The sequence below is a fragment of the Bombyx mori genome, chromosome 15, assembly GCF_030269925.1.
Source record: "Bombyx mori chromosome 15, ASM3026992v2".
NCBI lineage: Eukaryota > Metazoa > Arthropoda > Insecta > Lepidoptera > Bombycidae > Bombyx > Bombyx mori.
The window spans coordinates 16127988-16153480 of NC_085121.1; the positions used below are offsets into that span (position 1 = coordinate 16127988).

The 25493-nt window shown below is 41.4% G+C and overlaps 1 protein-coding gene across 1 annotated transcript; it reads left to right on the top strand.

The window, feature by feature from the left end:
• Positions 1-575: 575 nt before the first annotated feature.
• On the top strand, positions 576-23842 carry LOC101745991 (DNA topoisomerase 2-binding protein 1). The gene is made up of 25 exons (XM_062672785.1): positions 576-794; positions 1076-1227; positions 1826-1958; positions 2616-2723; positions 3134-3393; positions 4214-4389; positions 4994-5091; positions 5404-5520; positions 6337-6564; positions 7186-7369; positions 8044-8181; positions 10398-10582; positions 11129-11298; positions 11735-11934; positions 12544-12708; positions 14370-14486; positions 15940-16041; positions 16699-16850; positions 17563-17667; positions 18564-18614; positions 19852-20008; positions 20745-20884; positions 21606-21806; positions 22366-22589; positions 23598-23842. The coding sequence occupies exons 1-25, from the start codon at positions 705-707 to the stop codon at positions 23788-23790; spliced, it is 3846 nt and encodes a 1281-aa protein (XP_062528769.1). The 5' UTR covers positions 576-704; the 3' UTR covers positions 23791-23842.
• The last annotated feature ends 1651 nt before the right edge of the window (positions 23843-25493 follow it).

A 25493-nucleotide genomic window follows, 5' to 3' on the forward strand; every position in this document is an offset into this window, starting at 1 on the left:
AATAATATCGTGTAATAAATATCAAACCCGCAAAAATTATAATTTGCGTAATCACTGGTGGTAGGACCTCTTGGGAGTCCGCACGGATAGGTACCAGCACCCCGCCTATTTCCGCCGTGAAGCAGTAATGCGTTTCGGTTCGAAGGGTGGGGCAGCCGAGTGTGCCGAGACCTTAGAACTTATATTTCAAGGTGGGTGACGCATTTACCAGTAACCACTTAACACCAGGTGGGCTGTGAGCTCACCCATCCATTTAAGCAATAAAAAAAAATCTCCATTTCATTTCACTCCATATGGGCCGTTTTCCAATTACAGCACAAGAGCGCATTATGCGGCATTATGCTCAACTAAGCTTCAGCATAATTCGGCATTGTGCGTCACTGAGTCGCATTATGCTCTGTAATTGGAAAACTACCATTAAGTAATGGTGAAGCTTAGTTGAGCATTATGCCACATAATGCGCTCTTGTGCTGTAATTGGAAAACGGCCATTAAGATTTTTCATAAAAATAAGAATATAAATTAAAATAAGACATGTCTTAAAAGTCTTAGTTACCAGGTCATGAAATCCCTTAAAAAAACACAAGCAGTGGGGCCACATTGGCCACAAAAGCAATCAGTCATTCGTTCATTAAATTCAAAAATATTTCATTTTGTAAACAACGTGCAATAATGTTAAATGATTGAGTTTTTTATTTATTAAAAATGACCGATGATATCAAAGTGACTTTTATAATACCGAAAGATTGTAAAAGCCAAGATGATTGTTCAGAAGATATGCAACTCGCATTTGTTGTAAGTTTACAAAAAAATATGAACATAGAAACTATTTCTCGTGAAAATCATATTTTTTTCTTATTTCTGTGGTTTCATTATGTATTATGTAATGTAATACTGTTAACGATTATTCTGAGCTATGTGTACGTAAACTGAAGATGTTCATGTCGGGAAGTTTTTAACAATGTCTTAACATGGTGTCAATGACTTGGTTTCACGCGAGGACAAACCATTTCCTAGTGATATTGTATTATAGAATACATCAGACGTTATTATAATATTAAATAATAATTAACCAGGCTTGCGAACAACACAGTGGGGGTGGTCTGCACGGCCAGTGGGTGCATGAGACAAATTGGAATCGATTTGATGGTCTCACGAAGAGGGATGTCTTTGTCATAGCGCAGTTTGAAGGTGAATTATTCAAGAAGTTGAGGGCGACTAAGTGCTTGTAAGTATTTTTGAATTTTACAAAAATGTCTTTCATACGATGTCCATGAGCTTATCCGGTGATTGCAAAAATTCGCATTAATCTATATCTTTAATCTGTATCTTTGGAGTGGAGAAAGTTTTAATTTTTAATTTTAATTATTACTCTTCAAGTATTATATACATTGGCGGATCTAATGCCTGATGTATTATCTACCATTTAACCATATCTGCTGTAGAGAAATAATGGTAGGTGAGTGCAGTGAAAGTTAAATTAAACACATAAATACAAACAAATATACACACATGAACTAAATGCATGATGATTTAATTAAATTTTCCACAACAGTTGCTGTACCCTTAATTTGAACATACAGCAGTCTCTAAAGTCCATTTTAATGCTTACTTATAGCTTAGACTAGGCAAAGACGTTCTTTCCTGAAGGTTTTTGTATTCCCGTTGCATAAATTAAAATGAACTAGCGAATCTTTAATGTAGGGCATTTAAAGTAATTTAAATTACTACATTTTTGCTCTGGCTTGCTATTGTTCATTAATAATATTTTTGCTTAAAAAGTATGATAAAAAAATTACAAAGGGTTACAAATATTTTAATTTCAGGCTAGTAGGCCCCCGATGTCTATCCTGCTGTCTCACAGAAGGTATTTCTATACCCACTGGTCCTGAACCGGTGTATACAATTGCTATGAGAGGCTTAGTCATAACTGCTAGTGGATTAAGCAAGGATAAAAAGGTGATGGTATAGTTTTGTTTACCTTTATCCTAGTTATTTATTTTAATGAAAAACTATTGAATTAGACCTGTTGGTAACTCTTCTGCATAATAAATTCTGTCTTTTTAGTATATTTTGGTTGAAATAAAAAATCACCAAAAATTTTCAATTACTTTATCTCAGAACAATGTTAAGTTAATGTTTCTGAATAATCTTTGGACTGAAAAATTTAAAACCTTGGTGTACATACTCATATCTATTCTTATGAGCTTTATTTTGAACTATATTATTTTTTCAGCGAAAATAAACCAACATACATTCACCAATTGCTTCTATGATAAACCAAAAATTACTTATCTGAAAAATAAAAAATAAATTAGACATAAAAGTATATTTAGTGGTGATAGGGTGTAGTCTACTGGTGTGTTGGTATCACCATATATCCCATTTAGTTTTTAAACTTAAATACATCCTAGTTTTAAAATAGAGCATGTGAAATGCTGTTGTTATTGCTATGCTATTGAGAACTCAACCTCATGTATCAACTTGGATGGTGGCTTTCACATTTTTGTATCCACGAGTTCCATTTTTACCAAGTTTGGTAGTCAGATATGCATGTTTGAAACGGTAAAAGTAACAAAAACAAACTGAATAACAAAAATCCCATTTCAATTTTAGGAGAACATAAAGAAGAAAGTACATTGGATGGGTGGCATTTATAATAGTGTTTTAACAGATGATTCTACACACTTAGTGTCTGACACTGTATTATCTGATAAATATATTGTAAGTACATAATATTATATAATAAGTAATTACTCTATCTACCGGAATGTTACCATAGTATTTATGAAGATTTTTATAAATCATAGATATCATTGAAACATTTTTAGTGCAATGTCAACAGTTAGTGTATTGTTATAGGTTTTATTCCTATGTATTATTTCAATATTTATAGCAACATTGAGATAACTTAATTCATTACCCTCATTTACAATCATTATGTGTGTCTCTTAATCAAATATATAGGTTAGGAGAATTAAAAAAAATATGTTAAATATACCCCTGGACTGTATGTAGTGAAGGCTATGTTCAAATTTCAACAAACAATTTTTGAAAGTAAAGTATTTGTGATCACGAAAATTGTAAAATGTATTATTATAAATTAGTTTGAATTGTGTATGTTTCTATTTCAGAAATCAGTAGAAAAAGGTATACCCGTCATGTCAGAGACTTGGATTGAGGCAGTTTGGGAAGCATCCCAGCGAATGAACATCAGTGGATCATCAGGAGAGTTTGACATTCACAGGTTGCCAGCATTTGCAAACCTCCAAGTCACAACATCAGGTATCTCTAAACGAGATAAACAAATGATAATGAAACTGGTCAATGAGAATGGAGGAATGTTCTCGGGTGTCTTCCAGAGTGAGACCACTGATGTGGTTGTATTGATGAAGTGAGTATATATTTTTTTCCTTGGGTGTGGATAGTCAATATTTTATTCAACATGTGTAGGCAGCGGCTTGGCTCTGCCCCAGGCATTGCTGAAGTCCATGGGCGACGGTAACCACTCACCATCAGGTGGGCCGTATGCTCGTCTGCCTACAAGGGCAATAAAAAAAAAGTGGCTGTATCATCATATAACACAAGATATTTGACAAATGCCTAAATCTCGCTTTGACAAGCTTGCATATATACAAGTTCCGAACAACAACATTCGGACTGTCGCTCTACCGAGCAATAACCGCTCGATGGTAGATCTTCCTTTCGTCATATACTCCACAAACATAGTTTTTTGGTTTTGTTTAGTTTTGAATAGTGTTTTGGTTTAAAATAATGAGATTGTAACATTGGATCTGTATTTTGTGTTTTAATTCAATTTGAAGGGTATGTGCTTCTATTTTAATGAGTTTAATGACTGTTTTTGATTGTGAATTTCACAGACTGTATTTCCTTTGTGATTTCTTTCTTAGGTGCTTTGTGAAGTCTGCCGTTAAATTACAAAATACTATTAAATTCTTTTTGGTTTAATATGAAGTAATTGTACATAATATTGCGCGTCTTGTAGCTGTTGAGTTCCGTTCAGAAGTGAAGGTGGTTGTGTGTTTTCTACGCGTTGCGGAGCTCGCCGTTCCGCCGGTTTGTCGCCCCCTCCCTCGCCGCGCTGCCTGCGTCTTTCCCGACTTTGCGAAAGAGGAGTTGATGCGTAAACAATGACCATTAAATTAGATACATTTAAGCAAACTGTTTAGATATCTTAATTATTTTATTTTCAGAGACGGCGCGGGCAGTGAAAAGTATAAAGCGGCCCTAGAATATGGCAAAGCTTGTGTCCTTCCATCGTGGGTGAAGGAATCTGCAGCACGGGGTGTTGCCCTTCCCGTACTCAAGTACAAGATCACTGCGGCTTCCACGTCGTCTCCACTGGCCGAACACCGACTGCCTGACATGAGTATGTATAATTATTATAAAATAACTTTTAAAGTAGTTACTGAACATTAACTGCTAAAAGGGGTGCTTTTAGGCACTACAAGCACCGGTCACCGTCCTCGTCGAACCCGTCGCTTGCGGCGAAGGGCTCGACGAGCGAATTAACCCACAGACACAACTCACTGAGTTTCTCGCCGGATCTCAGTGGGTCACGTTTCCGACCCGGTGGTAGATTCTGCGAAGCACTGCTCTTGCTAGGGTCAGTGTTAGCAATTCTCCGGTTTGAGCCCCGTGAGCTCACCTACACACGCTAGGGTAAGCTGAAATAGCCTCTCAAGACTATCAGCATAGGTAGGAAAAAAAGGAAGCTAAAAGGTGTATCTGATAGAAACTTTTTTCTATATTGTTTTTTATTTTATTAAAAATGGTTTATTGTATCTCAGAAAATAGGTCAAAATTGACTTTCAAAGTATGAAATTTTAGTGAAGAAAACAGAATTGATTAATTGAATTTAAGCAAGATTAAGTTTCATAGTTTATAACAGTTTTATTATTTCTTAGTGAGCGCGAATATCACAGTCTGGCATGTAACTATAATTTTTTTTTTAACAATCTGAATAATTTTAGGTTTGAATTTCTCAAGGATAACAAACGTAAGACCGCCGAGTAATTTCGTTGACGAAACTAGATCGGTGGACGTATCAACTGTATCGGCCAAAATGAAAGTGAGTTTTAATTTTAAACACATATCATGAAAATTTCAAGAATAACATTTTAAAATTATTTTTGACATGTTAAAAACTTTTTTTACACTTTCTACCAAATTTTCTACCTCTTTAAAAGAGGTAGATTTGCCAATGGCTCACTTAATAGAAGGTTCTTGCTGGTGGACACTGACAGTGTCGGGAGTACAGCCAAGATTCTGCAGACCACTAAGGACGTTCCAAACCTCATGTGAAGATGGAATTTGGTCCAATTATACTAGACCTCAGACCCTCATGAAATTGATTTAATTACAATAAAATTATTTTGTACAGCTATCCCAAGATGCAATATCGTCTGACACGTCCATAGATAAGGAGCTACAAGCGGAATTTGACAATTTGGACATGAGTACCATAAAGAAGGCGGGATCTATCTTCGATGGTTTTTGTGTGAGTTTGTATTGTTGCTAATATTACGCGCTGTGGCTCGGGATAAGTAAAACTTTCAACAAATTACAAATTAAAACTTTATTTAACATTTAAAACACTTTGCACTTCGTAATTCACTTCTTCCGCTTCGCTTCAGGTGATCTGTTCGTTGTTTCGTTTCGAGTAGATCCGTGTCATGTCTGCAACGCTTTTATGGTCGATACGACATCTCTAGAATTATCGAGAACATTTCCGACAAGTCGAGTAGTTTCGATATGTGTTCGATATGTGTGTACTATTCGACGATAGACGGCGTTGCCCTTACTTACCGGCGTAACAATATTGTTTCCCATAAGCTCCGTCAGTTACCTCTCTATCCTCTATTGTCCGCGATAGGTCAGCGACCGTCAGAAGGTGCAATGTACATAAAGAAAATAATTATTCGGGTATACCTTTTTTATTATGATTTTTTTATTAAAAAAAAAAAACTACTTTACAAAGTTATTAACTTTGTTTTATTCATAATGATTAATAAAAAAATATATAATAATAATATACAAAGAAACAGCTACTTATATGAATAATAATAACCGTCATCACGTAGACTATATATTAGACACTGTATAGCCATCATACTAAGACTATACATAAATAATAAAAATCTTACGTTACGGACGTTTTTTCCCGGTTAGGGTACCCCTCCGACCTATAAGGAACTTCGATCCAAAAAACCCGAATTTTAAAATGCTTTTGCGTATTAGTAATTTTCAAGACAGTAAAGGTTGGTAAAGTTGAGATCTCGTAGGTCGTCATTAGTTATCAACAGTGGTGTTGTAGATCTGGCTGGTGGGGCTGGAGGGGCGCACCCGCGAGCGCGCGGCGGCGTGCGTGTCGCGGTGCGGCGGCGTGCGCTACGAGGCGGCGCACGGGCGCGTGACGCACGCGGTGTGCGGCGCGCGCGGCCCGGCGGCGGCGGCGGCGCGCGCGCTGCCCGGCGTGCCCGTGCTGTCGGCGCGCTGGCTGCTGCACAGCGTCGCGCAGGGTCGAGCGCTCGACGAGGCGCAGGTAACGTCGCTTTCGACACTATTTCTTTGGGCGTGATGCAGGTCAAATTTGAGTGTAATATATACTAGGGAGACAGCTTCGGAAAACGAAAATTTTGTACCTACAAAGTTGTAAATTTTGCGGAGCGCGGTGTCCGCGATGCGCCCGGACGTTCGATGATCGGAGCATCAGCTGTTTTTGATTTTATGTTTCATTACTGGTTTTTTTTAAAAATAAAGTAATGTATTTTTTATGAAACTATCATTTCATTTAGCTGTACTAACATGATGGAACGTAAATAATGCTAATAAAACGCTTTAATTTTTTTTTTTTAAATCGCGCTCGTTTTTTTTCCGTCACATCATCAAAGGTGTCGTTAGAACTATCGTCTGTCTTCGTTTTCGGAAGCGGTCTCCTAACACCCAATATTTTCATAGTCAGTAACTACAGTTCTATAACGTATACTGAGTTTAGTTGATGCTAGTAGTAAAGCTGTAATACCGCAACCGTCACCATTCAAAAACACGCAAAACCTGAAAATACAATAGTATTGCACGTGCCCTGACTCGCATCTGTGTCGAGTTGGGAGCAGTCGTGCGTGTCACCGGCACGTGCCGACCGCACCCTGTTCGTATTCTGCAGTACCTAATGGACCCGAATCCTAAGACCCCAGCAAAAAGTACCAAGAAACAGAAACTGGAGGTGTCCTCGCCCATGAGCATCCGCAACCTCCAGCTGCTGCGGCGGCCGCTAGACCTTCCGCCTCCAGAACCCGTCCTGCAAGTCGAAGAACATCAAGATGAACTCGTCAATCAATATTTGAGCCGTAAGTCGTAGGAATAAAGTTCAATATTATCTATCAAAAATGAGAAAGATTATAGGAATAATAGGAGCTTAGTGTGCTTTCCGCACTGCACACTCTAGAGGACCTTTTAACACAATTAATAGACGCAAGGGATAAAGCGCTACGGTGTACATTGATGTGGGGAGCTTTTATTAAGAAGCTTGCACACGATCCGATGTATTCCTCCTTTAAACAATTTTTAATTTCAAAGATGTCATATAGACTAAAAATTATGGTTTTATTGTATTATGGATCTCTATTTATTATTAAAAATAATTAATTGAAATAGTAAAAATATGGCCGATAATGTTTTGGAATATAGCTGTTTGTCCTAAAAGACCTTTGGCCTAAAGTTGTACGGTCAATATAAACATTGACGTCACCGTTCAATATAGATAGTGACAATTAACTTATTCCCGAAGATTTAAATTCGGTTTTCGTTAATCATCTGGATTATTGACTACTTCGATTTTATTTCTCAAGATGGGGGCGGCATTCACGTCGCTATTGTCTAAGGGTTAAGGTGACTACTTACCAGATGGTCCGTAAGGTTGTTGGTTTATTTACGCAATAAAATCAAAATTTTAAATATGATGCAGATTGTATGCGGAACAAGGTTTTTTTGTTTACCAAATACTGAACTCCAATTTCCACAGAAGCAGATATCGCCCCGGACCTTTCGAAAGAGAAGACTTCAGAAACGGACCGGCCGAACTCCACGCACCAGCAGCAACCGGACGTCACTGAGGACTTTGGAGACGAACCGACGGAGGAAGTAGAACAGATATTCGCGGGTACGCTTTATCTTTTTATTACCATTCCCATTACCATTCCCATGTGATTAATCTGTAGACGAGCAATGTTCTCGCACCCTTACCTTCTAAACTCAATACGCATGTCCTACACTTAGCACATGTACTGTCATGTACTGTCATCATAAAATATTGTTATAATAATTATGAACGGTCGGATATTAAATTGAAAACATTCTAAATAATAAATATAATAATAATAATGAAATCATTAATTGCCTTTCACACTAAATATATGATAAAATATAAATAAAAGAAAAGAAAAAAAGAAAAAGGCATAAGAAGGTGGCTCAGCTAATGCAAAATCGATAGATCAAACAGCGCTGATTTTCAGTCACCTTCGTTTCTCTTTGGGTCATTGCGGGAATGAAGTTAGCCCTCTACGTGTGTATTGACTTAGAATGCGGTACAAACTAGTATAAAAATATGAAAAAAAAAGATGCGTGGTGTCGTGGGACACCGGATAGGAATGAAGTTCCTTATTATAAAAATATTAATTTTAAGTTCTATTCGAGGTATAAAGAAAATAATTATTCGGGTCTTCGATCAACAATAGTAACTAGATTTCCGGTCGGCGCAAAAATCCTCGTTAAATAACAGCTCACTTGAAATGTGAGCTCTTATTTTGTTTAGTTCATTTAGTTTTGTTTAGTTCAGCAATTTAACGGCTGGAGTATCTTACTTTCGGTAAGTACATGAAGTATAAGTTATATTTTAAGCTTTAAGCTAATAAATAATATTAAATTTTAAACAAAATTACCGATTTTTAACCACCGCTACAAAAGTTGGCCAAGGCTCGCCAACACTTGAACAAACTTTTGTTTATCAAAAGAGTAAATGCATGGAGTAGATTTGTGTTGTAATAATTTTTAAAAATTTGTTAGCAGTACTTCTAAATTGGTTAGTTAAAATTGGTTAATGCTGCTTTTGTGTCTGTTTGTTGGACTCTTATTAGATACTTAGCTTTCCTTTTTTTATTTTAGCTTTCCTAGCAATCACGTGTGCGGAATGGATCTCGATTGTCGCCAGAGAAAGAAGAGATTACTTTTATAACCAAGCTAAGAACTTCACTCATTGACACTGGACATCTTTGCCTTCCGTGCTCACAGCTACTGAAACGTGGCCGAAGCATTGTAATAAAAATATCGCGCTTAAAATCGTTTAAACGTTGTTTTATTATGTGTACTAGTCGCGAAAACTTAAAAATATACTATAAAAATATGTATTACACAAAACGTAACGCTAATAAAATAATAAGTAATGTATAGATACTAACAAACATAAATTCTCAAAACATAAAAAGTAAACAACTAAACTTTTACTTTTATTCATTTAATAAATTATTTTAGTGTTCAACGCGACTCCCTTACCTCCTGTAGTAAATAGAAATCGAAATTTCAAGAAGCAAAAAAACATAAAAAAATGATGTTAGTTCTCAAAGCTATAACGGGAAAAGTTACTTTATTGGTTGGCATTTAAGGTTGACTTAACATTAAAGGTTGTTTAACATATGTCTTTTCATTTGTAAGTGACAGGAGTAATTTATTGCTTTGTGACGAATGATCGTAAGTATTAGATAATGTTTTGGAGATTTGTGACTTTATTACTAGGTGCCATCGTTGTAATTAGTTTGAACTTAAAACTGTTTTAAAACTTTTTTCTCCGTTTGTTGTAAACCAATGTAGCTATGTTGTGTATATTCACGCGGACAGTTTTTGCTTTGATTTTGTACGTGTCCCTTTAGTTACTATTGTTGATCGAAGATTCGGGTATACATTTTTTATTATGATTTTTTTATTGATAAAAAAAAATACTTAAGAAAGTTATCAACTTTATTTTATTCACAATGATTTATAAAAAATATATAAGAAAAATATGTTATTTTTTATACGTTATTACAAAGTTCAGTCGTATACTGTGTGCATTATTAATAAAAATCTTACGATACGGACGTTTTTCCCGGTTAGGGTGCCCCTCCGCATCGTAATCGATCGTAATCGAACTTCGTTCCAAAAAATATATTTATATGTTGTAGTATGTTTATTTACAAACTTAATTCTTATTAATATGGGGTTAAGGTCTAAATTCGGTCTAAATTCGAATTTCGTTCCAACAAAACAAAAATCAAAATTAAATTGTGGTAAAATTCTGTAGCGTTTATCCCTAAGACGGTGAAGGATAATGTTAGCGTCGTGCAGGTCTGCGGCTGGAGGTGCAGGCGCTGAACGAGGAGGCGGTGTGCGAGCTGGCGGCGGAGCTGGGCGCGGCGGGGGGCGCGCTGTGCGCGGGGGGCGCGGGGGGCTCGCACGTGCTGCTGCCGCTCGAGTTTGACCCCGCCGAGCGCCTCTCCGCCGCCGCCGAGCCTGTCACCGCCTTCTGGATCGTGAGCAGACACCTCTATACTACTCAGTCATAAGCATAGGCCGCTCTAAATATATATAGCTCTGTATAGCCATTATTGATGATGACATGCCAGGTGGTTCTGAAGATACAATACGAGTTATTCGTTATTTTAAAGCGTTACCCAAAGTCGCTCAGAACTCACAAGCTAACAAATGGATTGTTGAAATATGCGCTCAATATCGACGGGGTGGTCATTATTGCCTCTCATGTTTGGCGAACAGAACACGACCATGTCTTCCACAACAAAAACTACCAGCGACCCCTAATTATGGGTGGTAGGACCTCTTGTGAGTCCGCACGGGTAGGTATCACCACCCTGCCTATTTCTGCCGTGAAATAGTAATGCGTTTCGGTTTGAAGGGTGGGGCGGCCGTTGTAACTATACTTGAGACCTTAGAACTTATATCTCAAGGTGGTTAATGCATTTACGTTGTACATGTCTATAGGCTCCAGTAACCACTTAACGCCAGGTGGGCTTTGAGCGTCCACCCATTTAAGCAATAAAAAAAGTTTTTCCGCATTCCAGAAAGACTGTCTATCACAACAAGAGTTGGTTCCCCTGCAATACTACCACCGGCCCGTGCGCGTCAAGCCGAGCCCGGAGCCTCCCCTGAAGGGAGTGGTCGCCAGCCTCAGTACGTACAGCGGCGTCGAAAGGGCGTTCTTGGACGAGCTGGCCAAATTATTGGGAGCCACGTAAGTTTTTAGTTTTCATTAATCCACATTCGAAATACAAATCGCATTTGACATACGTAAACCTGAAATGTCAGTTGTGCAGCACTAGTGCTAGAACATTCGACGCTATTATAAATCGATAATTACAATGGAGTAGAATTCGAAATAAGAAATGTGAACGAAGACGATTGTTGTTTATGAGCTGTTATTATTTTATTATTATTATTATTATTAGATATTTGTTTTTTTTATTGAGGAGATTTTAATTATAAATATAAAATCGAGTGATAATTATATTTTAAACTCCGTATTTATTAGTACCATAATTGAGAATTCGTTAATAAAAAACAAGAGGACATAATCCATCAATAGTTTAATCGATCGAGTGCTATTCGAGTCGATAATCGATGCGAGCTAATATCGATATTTTCAAAACCGCGATTGTGAATATGAACAGAACTCAACTACGTTTCTGTCGACGGAACACCGCCAACGCCCTGGCCTCGACGCATCTCATATGCCCCTCGCCCTCGGGGGACAAGTATGCCGGGGCCCTTAAATGGGGTCTGCCGGCTGTGAAGGCTTCTTGGCTGCTGACCTGCGCGGCCGAGGGACGCCGGGTCAGCGAGACGGGACACCTCGTCGGCGAGACTCAGGGTATGGCCTATTGGTGCAGTCTGGTCGGTACATTATTACACTTAAATATCCTTTTCGCTACCTACCTACCCTGCTACCTACTCGTACGGACTCACACGATACTGCGATTTGTATATTAATTAATGTTGATTTTTTTTAAATTTAAACATTAGGGTTACATGTATGTTAGAGGAAGTCTGAAAGTGTCATCTGTGACAGTGAAGTTGATAAGTGCGCGTTTGGGATGGTATGGACATGTGATGAGAAATGAAAGTGGTCGGTAACAGAGTGTTAACTATGAATGTGGAAGGATATAGAGGAAGAGGTAGACCTAAGAAGAAATGGATGGATTGCGTGAAAGACGATTTGTGTAAGAGGGGAGTGAGCGAAGAAATGGTATGATAGAGGAGTTTGGAAGGAGAACACAGGTTGCGCAGGCCCCAGGTGACTGGGAGAAGGACAGGATACAGGATAATGATGATACTATTTTACTTAGTAATATATTTTATACCACTTCTCCGAGAGTGAATTTCATACGAACAAGCAAGTAATTCTCAACAAGTTACATTAATCAGAATCAGTCATGTTGTCTTCAGGAAGAAATAAACATGACCTAATTTCGTGTTTCAGCTCCCTCAACGCCGGAACGTATTCAGGAGGAAAAAGAAAATAAAGAAGATACGACTGTGATGGAGAAGGAGAACGCCATGCTCCCTCCCCGCACTCCCGCCGCGCCCACCCCCGCCCCCGCCCCCGCCCCCGCCGCCAGTGCAGAGCAGACCCCGGCTAAACAAGGTACCATGTGGCGGGTAGCCATCATACAACGCAAGATAATTGACAGATGCCTGAATCTCGCTTACGACAATTTCAAGATAAGCTTGTATATATACAAGTTCCGAGCAATATCACCCGCCCGATGGAAGACCTCCCTTTGTCGTCTAAGCATCCCCAAATACCACACCTTCCGATCAACCTTTATCCAGTACTATTGAAACTGAGACGGGTGAGGCGTTCATGTAGTGATGTCCACGGGCTCCGATAACCGCGTAACACCAGATCGGTCGTGAGCTCGTGCATTTTGAGTGTGTATATTGAGTTGCAGTCACCTATTAAGGAGTGTGTATATGCAACATAAATTTGATGGTGGTGACGTCATAAAACGCTTCAAACTAACCAGCCATTTCTAAGGTGGAACTGAACTCTGGAGCATATTAGGATACCGACAAGTTTTTATTAAAAAAAAAACAACAAATTAGAACTTTTGCATACATTTTTATAAAATAAACAATCATGTCATGGTCGCTTAGCTGGCGATATTCTTGTATACCTCACACATAGATGGGCTGAAGCCTTGGAGAGCAAGGGTGAGGCTCTCGCTGTGAGCCTTGACATCGTGTAGGTCTTCAACAGGGTCTGGCATAGGACACTTATATCGAAGCTTCCAGCTTACGGAATCAAGTGGATCGCTAGCATTTTGGATGGACGGAGCATCACAGTTGTCGTCGATGGCTGCTGCTCCGATACCATGACCATCAATGCTGGCGTTCCAGAAGGTTCGATGCTCTCTCCTACGCTTTTCATACTGCATATCAATTACATGCTATCTATTGATGGCAAGCATTGCAATGCGGATGATAGCATGGGGGATGCGCGATATCTTTGTCATCAGTCTCTCGAAGCGTTGTACACGAGAGGCGGTCAAAATTTGTGTCTGAAGTGGAGAACTCACTGGGGCGGATCTCCAAGTGGGGTGAACTGAATTCAGTTCAATCAAATTGGCCTTTAAAATATTGGGAGTCCTCAATAGAGCGAAGCGGTATTTCATTACTGGGCAGACTTGCGCTTTATTAAAGCACAGGACTGGCCTCGCGTGGAATACTGCTCTCACCTCTGGGCCGGGGTTCCCAAATACCAGCTACTTCCATTTGACTCTGTATAGAAACAGGCGGTTCGGATTATCGATAGTCCCCTTTTCGCGGATCGTTGGAACCTCTGGGTCTACGGAGGGACTTCGGTTCTCTCTGTGTTTTGTACCGTATGTTCTACGGGAATGCTCTGAGGAATTATTCGAGATGATCCCTTCATCTCCCTTTTATCATCGCACCTCCCGCCATCGGAGCAGAGTTCATCCATATTATCTGGTAGTACCGCTGCGTTCATCGACAGTGCGTTTCCAAAGATATTTTCTGCCACGTACCATCCGGCTTTGGAATGAACTCCCCTCCACGGTATTTCACGAGCGCTATGACTTGTCCCTCTTCAAACGAGGCTTGCGGAGAGTATTTAATGGTAGGCAGCGGCTTAGCACTGCCTCTGGTATTGCTGACGTCCATGAGTGACGCTAGGCTAACCACTCACCATCAGGTGGGCCGTATGCCTACACAGGCAATAAAAACGCACTTATTTTAAGAATTAGTTTTGTTTTGTTCACTGTACATATAATGTCTTTATTGCAGACAACGTGGATGCGATGTCCCCGGCGAGCCGCTACATAGCGATGGCGCGGCAGGGACTCCTGGGGGGAGACTCGCAGGACACCCCCAAACAACAACCATCCGACGCCGCTGGGGACGGTACGTGCTGCAGCCATCAATGACAGTGTTCATAACAATGTGGCGGCAGATTTGACCTCTCTTGTATAGTATGTCAGAGAAACCACAAAACACCATCGTCAGACATCGTAGGGGCGAATAGGGTGATCGAGCTAAGAGAAATATTGAGTACACCAATCACGTTTGCTGTCTTAGAACAATTTAGAAATCTTTTCTTGACGTTCGCAAACGAATGACAGTTCTTAGGACGGAGGAACCGGTCTTCAAGAAGGCTGGTTGGTAAGTGTGATGGCGTCTACTCGCCTCCACTGGCTAGGCTCTGTCGTAGCACGAGGTTAGCCGAATTCCGACGATACCGCAATTGTGCTGCGTTTCGTTTAGCTACCAAACTAATGACCGTCTCCGACAAGTATAATACTTACTCATTCTTATAGGCAGCACAGAAATGACTCTTATGCCGTCAATAAGTCGTACAAGGAGCTATTTAATAACATCATCAAACTTGAAACGCATACCCTGCTCACTACCCCCCAACCCCCCTCTCACGACCGCCGGAACTGCCCGCGGCGAGCAGCTTCTAGCGTCCTCGACTAACGGTCCACCTGGCAGGGCTGTATTGAGGCTTGACTGTATGGACTTTTGAAGTCGGTGGCGGCGCACTGTGGGCCCGCACGGGCAGGTACCGCCCTCCCGCCTGTTCCTGATGCGAAGTAATGCGTTTCGGTTTCAAGGAGAGGTTTGAGGGAGTAATTAAGTCGTCACTAATTTAAAAAACTAAATTTAAAAAAGATGTGTGGTGTCGCGGGACACCGGATAGGAACGAAGTTCCATATAAAAAAAAAAAAAGAGGATTACGAGAAAAAAATCGCGCGGTGAAATATCGCTGTGCGGTAAACAAGACCTTATTCCACGGAATTTTTCTTACGGTTTTTACTATCACATTTTTTTCAGTTCGGTCGCGCAGCAAAATCCCTATCTCCTACAAGCCTGCCGTAAGGAACTTCGTTCCAAAAATAATGTCTGTGATGTACCGAATGAAAGTAGAGCGTTTCGGTTGGCGGGACTGATAAGTATTATCGATTTAGGAATTAATTATTTGTCTGTCGCATACTGAGTCGAGTGCACGTGTAGTTTTTTTTCCCTACCTATGCTGATAGCCTTGAGAGGCTATTTCAGCTTCGCCCTAACGTCTAGGTGAGCTCACGGGGCTGAAACCGGAGTGTTGCTAACACTGGCCTTAGCAAGAGCAGTGCTTCGCAGAATTACTACCGGATCGGAAACGCGGCCCACTGAGAAGATCCGGCGAGAAACTCAGTGGGCTGCGTCTATGGGTTAATTTACTCGTCGAGCCCTTCGTCGCAAGCGACGGGTTCGGCGAGGACGGTGACCGGTGCTTGTGGTACCTAAAAGCACCGTTAATGGATCGGGGGAACCGTAATGACGTGAACGTATAGTAATTGTAGTTGTGTTGCAGAGGAGTGCCGCAGCCCGGCGTCGACAGGGGGGCGGAGTCGCCTGCGAGAGCTGCGCCGCGGGGAGGCGGCCGCGGACCCGCTGCGGACACCCATCGACCCCTGTTAGTCTTATTTTTATTTATTGCTTAGATGGGTGGACGAGCTCACAGCCCACAGCGGTAGGCAAATCTTCCATACTTTTTATTACGTTTTTGTCTTACATGCTAAATCTATTATTATGAATTGTATTCAAGATTTGTTAAAAATAAAGCTGGCTGGAACAATCCGTACCGGAGATGTAACTATGCGTCTTCACAGTCAAATCACAGCTTTGAGTAAAGGAATCCTGTTCATTGGAAAATGAATCAAAGTCTAGTACTACTACTAGTGCTAGTAGTAGTAGTAGCTTTTATGTGGGTAGTTTTATTCATTCATCAAATCCAGTTTTACTGGTCGCGTTGGATGTTTTATTGTACAGTTCGTAAAATACAGAAAATTTACTGGTGGTAGGACCTCTTGTGAGTCCGCACGGGTAGGTACCACCACCCTGCTTATTTCTGCCGTGAAGCAGTAATGCGTTTCGGTTTGAAGGGTGGGGCAGCCGTTGTAAATATACTTAGATCTTATAACTTATATCTCAAGGTGGGTGGCGCATTTACATTGTAGATGTCTATGGACTCCAGTAGCCATTTAACACCAGATGGGCTGTGAGCTCGTTCACCTGTCTAAGCAATATTTTTTTTTATAGAAAATTGAAGTTTATGTTGTTCACAATACAGTCGAGAGGAACACGTCGACCCCGGACAGCGCGTTCGGCGCGGCGCTGCGGCCCGGCTCCGGCCGTCTGTCCCCGGACGCCCGGAAGCGCCTCTGGAGGGTCGTCAACGAGCTGCCCTCCAGGCAACCAGAGCCGCCCCGGGACAAGACCACCGTGAGTACTACTGCTCACACACGATACCAACGATTCCTTTTCACTGATGATCAGTTTGTAGGTATACGACGGAGGGAAGACCTTCCGCCGAGCGGGTGTTATTGCTCGGTAGACCGAAGATCCAAATGTTGTTGTTCGGAACTTGTATACAAGCTCTTCTTGAAAATGTCGTAAGCGAGATTCAGGCATCTGTCAAATATCTTGCGTTGTATGTTGGCTACCGCCACACAGTTTGTTAGAAACGCACCGTTTAATTATTAAATTAGTAATATCCACCACAAGTTTGCAATTTTCAATAGAATTTTGCGATTAAGTGCCTATGATCGAAACTACAACAAATCCCAGGTAGTGTGTGCATACTGAGACCAGGTGCGCCAGCTAGATCTCATTAGTGTGAATTGGATCTGATGACGCTGCTTGTAGCCAGGTGATGTACAGTCTATTAGGAGGTTATTTTCATTTGCGACTGCATCAATCTTTCACCTCTTTAGTGGCGCAATCCAAGCCCTAAATTTCCCACACGGCTGTTAGCGCCGATTTTCGAATTAGAATCACCCATGATAACATGTAGTTCTGGAGCCGGAAAGGTTTTAAGTAGGCTCTCCTCCTTCCCCCTTCCTACCTCTGCTCTCCCCTTCCTCTGACCGCTCCCCTTTCCCCCACGCCCCCCTTCCACCCCTGCATTAATCTAAGCAATCGGTTACATTGACAGCCGCTGTCGGAGATTCGCAACCGTTTCTTGTCCCGGTACCAGGAGGGCGTCGCCACGCCGCCCGTCGCCACGCCCCCCGCTACGGCTCCCAGGAAACTGCAACTGGTGAGATTAGTGCGTACTACTGAACAGACTGATCTCGGACTTACGTGCCCCGAATTGCGGAACTTGCAAAGTTTCTACGCAATCCAATAAAGGACACATGGATCATCTATACATATAAATAAAATTGGAGTGTCTGTAATATTGAAATAGCCTCTTTTTACTACATGCATGTGAATATATTATTATATATATACATACACCAAAAAAACATTTTTTACAATTTTTTTCTGTCTATCTGTTTGTTCCGGCTAATCTCTGGAACGGCTGGACCGATTTTGACGGGACATTCACCGATAGGTAGCTGATGATATAAGGAGTAACTTAGGCTACTTTTTTAGACTAGCTTCGCCCCGCGGCTTCACCCGAGGTACGACAATAACACCGCGGGACCCAGCTATCGATAATAAAATTTAATGTTTCCTAAGCAAAGCAAGGGCGGGTCGCTAGTAGAAAATAAAAATAAAAACAACTCTTGAACATTAATTAATTCATTTTGCAATAATAGCTCAGATTATATATTCTGTCAGTTTGTGCATCACGAGACCTCGGCCTCCACTAGTACTATTAAATTCCATGAATTCATCCGTAGTTCTCTACCTAACATTTTACGGTAGGCTTGGTTCTGCCCCTGGCATCGCTGAAGTCCATAGGCGTTACGGTAACCACTCACCATCAAGTGGGTCGTATGCTCGTCTGCCTACAAAGACAATATAAAAAAACTGCGCTCTTCCGTCGAATGTATTTCCGCGCTGCATTTCTGATTCTCCCGCCATGTGCTGGTGGTAATATAATTGTTTTGTTAAGATTTTAATAAATGCTTTTGAGCCTCAGTACTTATATAACATACTCTTATATAATTAAAAATTAAATAAAATCTACAAATATTTATATTCCAGGATGAAGCCGACACGCCGCCAGCTAAGATGATGAAGTTGTCACAGGAATGTGTAAGTTGAGATTGTTATTGTATACGAGAGGGATTAGATCCGCGTTCATTCGTGTTCAAGACTCTGGAGGACCTAGCGAGCGTAGGCCTCCCGAGAGGTGAACGACAATCTGCTAAAGTCTAGGGAACTCGCTGAGTGAGGCCCGCCCAGGGCTGGTCATTGTGGGGTGTCTGGGTGCTGCGGATGAATGTGTGCACCGGAACGGTACACCTCGAGCTGGTCAGTTCATTCTGGAGGCAGATGGTATCTATCTATCGAATGTGTTCTTCGGATCCGCTGTGAGAGCGAGTGCAGCGGCCTAGGGAGTGGGGGACCTGCGATGGAGCAACCGGAAATGTACTCTGCCAATATAAGCCGCGCCAATAAAGAAACGAAGCAAAAATGGCGGCGGCGATCGTGCGCTCTCACTCTAAACTATTGCTGTCTTTAGTCGCACACGGCGCGTACTGCATGCAAAAAAAATATCACTTCTGATTTTGTTGTTGAGTTCGAGTTTTTTCACTTTCGAGTTGTGCGACTTAGATGACTGGCAGCAAAAGTGTCTACGCAAGTTGCATCCCAGATGAGACACCTCCCCCTCTGCCAGAGCATAAAGTAAAGTACATTCTCATTTGTTTTTTTATATTTTTTTACATTAAACATTTTTTCAATTTTTTCTTTCTATCTTTCTTTTTATTTGTTGACCCTACTATCTGTCAGTGCAGGTACATAGACGCCATTTTCGATTCGTTTCTTTACTGGCGCGGCTTATACGATAGTGTTCCAATGGCCTCAAGAATGTTCTCGAATGTTCTAGCTCTATCGAGAATGTTGCATAAAATTATTTGCCGGCTTTAAAAGCGCGACATCGGCGACGTGAAGGCAGCTCTATTCGCGGCGACGAGCGGATCACTCCAAATAAAGCGACAATTGTGAGAGTGAAGTCTACCTTGCTTGTCGTAACAATTAAATTGAGTTTCAATTAGTATATTGCTGAAGAGTTTTTATGTACTCTAAGCCCCAGATCGTAACACTACGAAACGGAATATAATGACAATCAAAGTTTATGCTTATATAAACTTCGGGACAGCACTAGTGCATATTAGTACGAGCTTGGTGTTCGTGTAACTGTCTCCAGTGGCTGTGGTCGTTCTGGTCACCATCCAACCGGTGGTCGCTTGTGAGGTTGTCCAACCATCGACCCCAACAAAACCGACTAGAAAATTCTAAATTAGTGATGCATCGTAACTCCTTTCAGAACGCAGAAACGAATTCTCGAGCAGCAGAAGACGCCCAGCGTCCAGGGTCGCTGGTGGAGGAGCAGCTGCAGCGGCTGCAGGCGGCGCTCTCCGAGAGGCTGAGCACGCAGCGAGCGCGCCGCATGACCAGGGACCCCTCCCCGGCTCATCCCCCGCGTGAGTTCTGACACTTATGTACCGACGGTTTTGACGACCCAAAATAATGTCTATGTTTAATTTGGGCTCACAAGGTTTATAAATGATGTGAACTCTTCGAGATAAACGCATTTAAATTGGATTGTGAGACCGTGATACCTATATACCGACCTAGATACCGACTGCAGCGCCATCTGCCGGGCTGATTTATGAATCTAAACAGTCCAGGGTGCCATCCAAACGCATACAAAAAAAAACATTCAAATCGGTCCAGTGGCTTAGAAGGAATTCAGTGACAAACACACGCACAGAAGAAATATATATTTTATAAATATTTATTAAAATTAATAATAATAGTAGTCAATTTACATGATAATAATAATAATAATCAATAATAAGTTGATAAAAACTGAAATTTTAAATTTAGCGTTTTTGATCATTAGCGCCCCCACAACGATTCTCATCATTAACGCCCCCGCAACTGGTGTAGGGAGTCCAACACTCATATAAATATTAGCCTACCAATTAAGTACATGTATTTTCTACATGGATACCAAATTTCAAGTCAATCGGATGCATGGTTCAGTACTTATAACGTAACATCCGTAAAAACCCTGTAAATTTATATATTAGTATAAATTAAAGAATAAAAAGTCAATGCCTATTCCTCAGTGGTGATGGTGAATGATTTGACAGAAGATGGTATTGCATGTCCGTGTCGCGTGTGGGTTGTTGACCCCCTGTTGTCTGGTTGCAGCGCCCGACACGGAGCCGGGGCCCGACTCGCAGCCCAGCACCGTGGGGTGGGACGACAGCGCGCCCGCACCCGCCGCCCCCCCCGCCCCCGCCCTCCCCGCCGCCCCCACCAGGAAGTTCATGCTGTCCTCCAACGTCGATGTGAGTCGTCGGGCGGGACAGTGACCCCTGCCACTGTTTAAACATCAACACTAATTTCTATCCTGAATCTAAATACATAAGAAATTCAATATTGATTTCCTTCTCGAAGCGATGCACAAAAAATTCCATTTTTTTATAAAGGGATTTTATGACCTGGTAACTAAGACCAGTCAGTGACTAAGTCAAGTCTTATTTTAATTTTAATGAAAACATTTTTAATATGAAAAATTATATTATGAAATAAAGTTGATTAACAGGAAACATGGCATGAAATGAAATGAAATGAAAATGAAACGAAATGAGATGGGATGAAATATAATCTCAGTAAAGAAGTGGTCATTTACTGAGATATTTTCAGTAAACTTTTTGGAGGATCCTGAGAAGTTACATCCAGCGGCTTTGTTTCATTTTTCCACATTTGTGCACTTCCACACATATTAAACAGTTAATAAACCATTGTTGTTACACATTTAAACCTGTAGAAACACTAAATAGATAAAATAAAACAAATCACATTACTTTACTCCTCGCGTTTTCGCCAAAAAGTCCAAAGAATTCCCAAATATGAGAGATTTTTTTTTTTGCCTCTGTAGGCAGACAAGCATACGGCCCACCTGATGGTAAGTGGTCACCATCGCTCATGGACGTCAGCAATGCCAGGGGCAGAGCCAAGCCGCTGCCTTTCATTAAGTAGTCTCCGTATATGGCACACAAATTCCAGAATCGTGAGGAGATAATGTCGATGATCGAGCAGCTGGGCGGCGAGGTCTGTGACGGGGCGGAGCCGGCGCCGGACGCGACGCACCTGCTGTGCGCGGCGCCCGGCCGCAGCGAGAAGATGCTGGGCTCCATCGCCGCCGGCCGCTGGGTGCTGCACCCGCGCTACGTGCCCTGCAGCCGCGACGCCGGCGCCTTCCTGCCGGTCACTGCTGCTCTTTTACAACATCATCATTTCACATCACTAGAATTGTCGTGGCCTAAAGGATAAGACGTCCGGTACATTCGTATGTAGCGATGCACCGGTGTTCGAATCCCGCAGGCGTGTATGAATTTTTCGAATGAAATACGTACTTAACAAATGTTCACGATTGACTTCCACGGTGAAGGAATAACATCGTGTAATAAAAATCAAACCCGAAAAATTATAATTTGCGTAATCACTGGTGGTAGGACCTCTTGTGAGTCCGCACGGGTAGGTACCACCACCCCGCCTATTTCTGCCGTGAAGCAGTAATGCGTTTCAGTTTGAAGGGTGGGACAGTCGTTGTAACTATACTGAGACCTTAAAATTTATTTTATCCGTTAGTAGAACTTACAGATGTCACACTGTATGTAATCTCCCTTAAACCGGCAAGCTTGAAGCTTACTAATTACGACAATTTATAAGCTATGCAAATTTCATTTTCATCTCAATTTATCCTTCCAATGAATAAGTAACTATGGTTATTATTATAACGGATTCCGCACATGTTGTATTGCAGGAGGAGGAGTTCGAGTGGGGCAACCCGCTGGCGTCGCGGCTGGCGGGCGCGGGCGGCGGCGAGCGCGTGCTGTCCCGCGCGGCGCACCGCTGGCGGCGGGCGCGTGCGTGCGGCGCGGCGGGTGCGTTCGCGGGGCTGCGGGCGCTGCTGCACGTGCCGCCCGCGCGCCGCCGCCTGCTGGCCAGGCTCGTCACCGCCGGCGACGGACACGCGCCCGACCTCGAGTGAGCACGACCCCGCTTTAAGCTTAAGGCTTCCTCAAACAGAACGCGTACTTAGCGCGCGTCAGAGCGCTAAACTGTCGGCGCGCTATGACGCCGAGGTGTGTTGTACTACTATGGTAATATACTGCCAAACAGAGCACCAACGTCGCCAATTCAACGCTCTGTCGCGGCGTTAGGACGCTTTGACGTCAGGCGTTGTAATTTTTTACAAATTTCATTTTAGCGTCCGAGTGAATGTGTACTAAAATACTGGATAATGTCTGAAAAATTGATAGAATACTCATGTTTATACAATTCCACATCTGAATCACTCGACATCTTAATACTTTTAAATTTTCACACTGCTATCGAAAGGCACTATGATTTGGCAAATGTTACGTTACGTCAAGGAACGTTGGGCTTAGCTAATCAATTGGTGTGACATGAAAAGAGCGCGACGCGAAAACGCAGCGCTAACTACGCGTTCTGGTTGACGAATCCTCTACTCTTTTTTATTTTATTTTTATTGCTTAGATAGGTGGACGAGCTCACAGCCCACCTGGTGTTAAATGGTGACTGGAGCCCGTAGACATTTACAACGTAAATGCGCCACCCACCTTGAGATATAAGTTCTAAGGTCTCAAGTATAGTTACAACGGCAGCCCCACCCTTCAAACCGAAACGCATTACTGCTTCACGGCAGAAATAGGCAGGGTGGTGGTACCTACCCGTGCGGACTCCTAAGAGGTCCTACCGCTAGTTTTTTTTTTCTTTTTCCTATCTAAACTGATAGCCTTGAGAGGCTATATCAGCAGAACTCTAACTAGTAGGTGAGCTCACGGGGCTCAGACCTGACGACGTTACTAACACGAACCCTAGCAAGAGCCGTGTACTACTAGTAATTACGGAAATAATTATGCAAATGTGTTTCCGCTATCTGACAATAGATGGCGCTGTAGTCTATATTCGTTCGACGATAGATGGCGTTACTGTTATACGGCGTAACAATACGTTCGCTTGTGTCCCCAGGCCGCCCTACTCGGACGAGAGCATCAACGTGTGCTTCGCGGACGTGAAGCGCTACCCGCTGTCGGCGCGCGACGCGCAGTGGCTGGTGTCGCGCCGCATCCCGGTCTGCGCGCCCGTCCTGTTGAGCGCGTACCTAACGGACGAGGTCCCGCCGAACCCGCACGAACACTGTCTACCCGAATTTAGACCTTAACTCCATATTAATAAGAATGAAAATTGTAAATAAATGTACTTCAACATTTTAATGTTTTTTTTATTGCTAAATGGGTGGACCGTCTCACGGCCCACCTGATGTTACCGGAGCCCATAGACATCAACAACGTAAATACCGCCACCTACCTTGAGACATGAGTTCTAAGGTCTCAGTTTTAATGGTACAACGGCGGCCCCGCCCTTCAAACTAAAACGCATTACTGCTTCACGGCAGAAATAGGCAGGGCGGTGGTACCTATCCGTGCGGAGGTATCCGCAAGACGTAAAAACTATTGATTGCCTCCTTGGAGGCTCAATCCTCCTCGGCTTATACCCCCAGAAGTATACCCATAGCAACTTCCATAGGTAAAGACTTTTTCTATGGTATTTTTTCACTTCATACGTTTTTAGTTCTATGATTTGCATTTTATTATTATTAAACATTACACAAAAAATTCTGATTTTTAAATACCAATAAGAAGAAGCTGTCACGTTTTATTCGTTTACTAAGGGCTTATTATCGGGTTTCAATTGTATTAAATAAAAATTTAGGTTTTATTTCAACATTAACCTCTGTACATATCGCCTCACATATCAACTAGAATTCCACCTGACTGAGTGGTCACCGTCAGGCCTCAGGGGAATTTCAAAAGCACATGCCTTTACATCAGGGACAGGGGTTCCTTCCAGAGCCGGATGTGCCAAGAATTATTACTGAAAAATGATAAAGCGAATCTACATTTAAAAAACATTTAATATTTCACAATTAATCAATTATTAGAACCTTTCATAATTTGTTCTTCGCCTATTAAACACCTTTTCATGGGGTTATTGAAAGATTCTATAATTTTATTTAATCACATGTTTTAAACATGTTATAAAACTTTAAATACAATTTAACAAAATTAAATGCAATCTAACATCCATATAAAATACAAGTACATAAGTGGTAGACATGATAGATAAAATTCGTACAGGGCAAAATAAATACACTTTTGGTTTTTTGATGTGAGGCATCTGTTGGCGCGCCTTGGTACTATCGATTTCGAGTTGCTCTCTCGTGCTCACTGCTCGTATGCGCACTGTATTTCTTTTTGCATTATTTCGTCTTTTTTTTTACTCTTGCGATAACGTCTCTTATGCAAATTATATAATTTTTCAGGAGAAACGTTGGAAAATTCAACATCTTATTATATACTTAGTCTGGCCATAAATACTGTTACAATTAAAAATAAGCAAAATATTATATTTGAATTTGGAATCTGTTTTTGGAATGTGAAATCGTTTAAAGGAGTGTATTGCAGCCAATGGAGACCACTTCGAATAAACTTTTTATACTTTAATTTGTTTTATATTTATGTATTCAACTAACATACTGTAAAAGTAATAGGTAAATGTTATTTGCCATAGATTTTGTTTTGTTTTCCTTTGTAACAGTATTTATGGCCAGACTAAGTAGTTCTTATATAGTTCTGCTAGGCTATAGAAACAAAATGATAATATTTAAACTACAAACTTCATCAGTAAAAGCAAACATCTCTCTCATCTCACTATAACTAATAACAAAAAAATGTATTTTCTTATACTCCATTCAGTGTTAACAAAAATTGCATAAGTGACTTTATAGCACCGTATGTGCGATATAATATATTTAATAGTTTTCATTAATTAAAAACTGTTATTAAGTTCTAGCAAACTTGGATG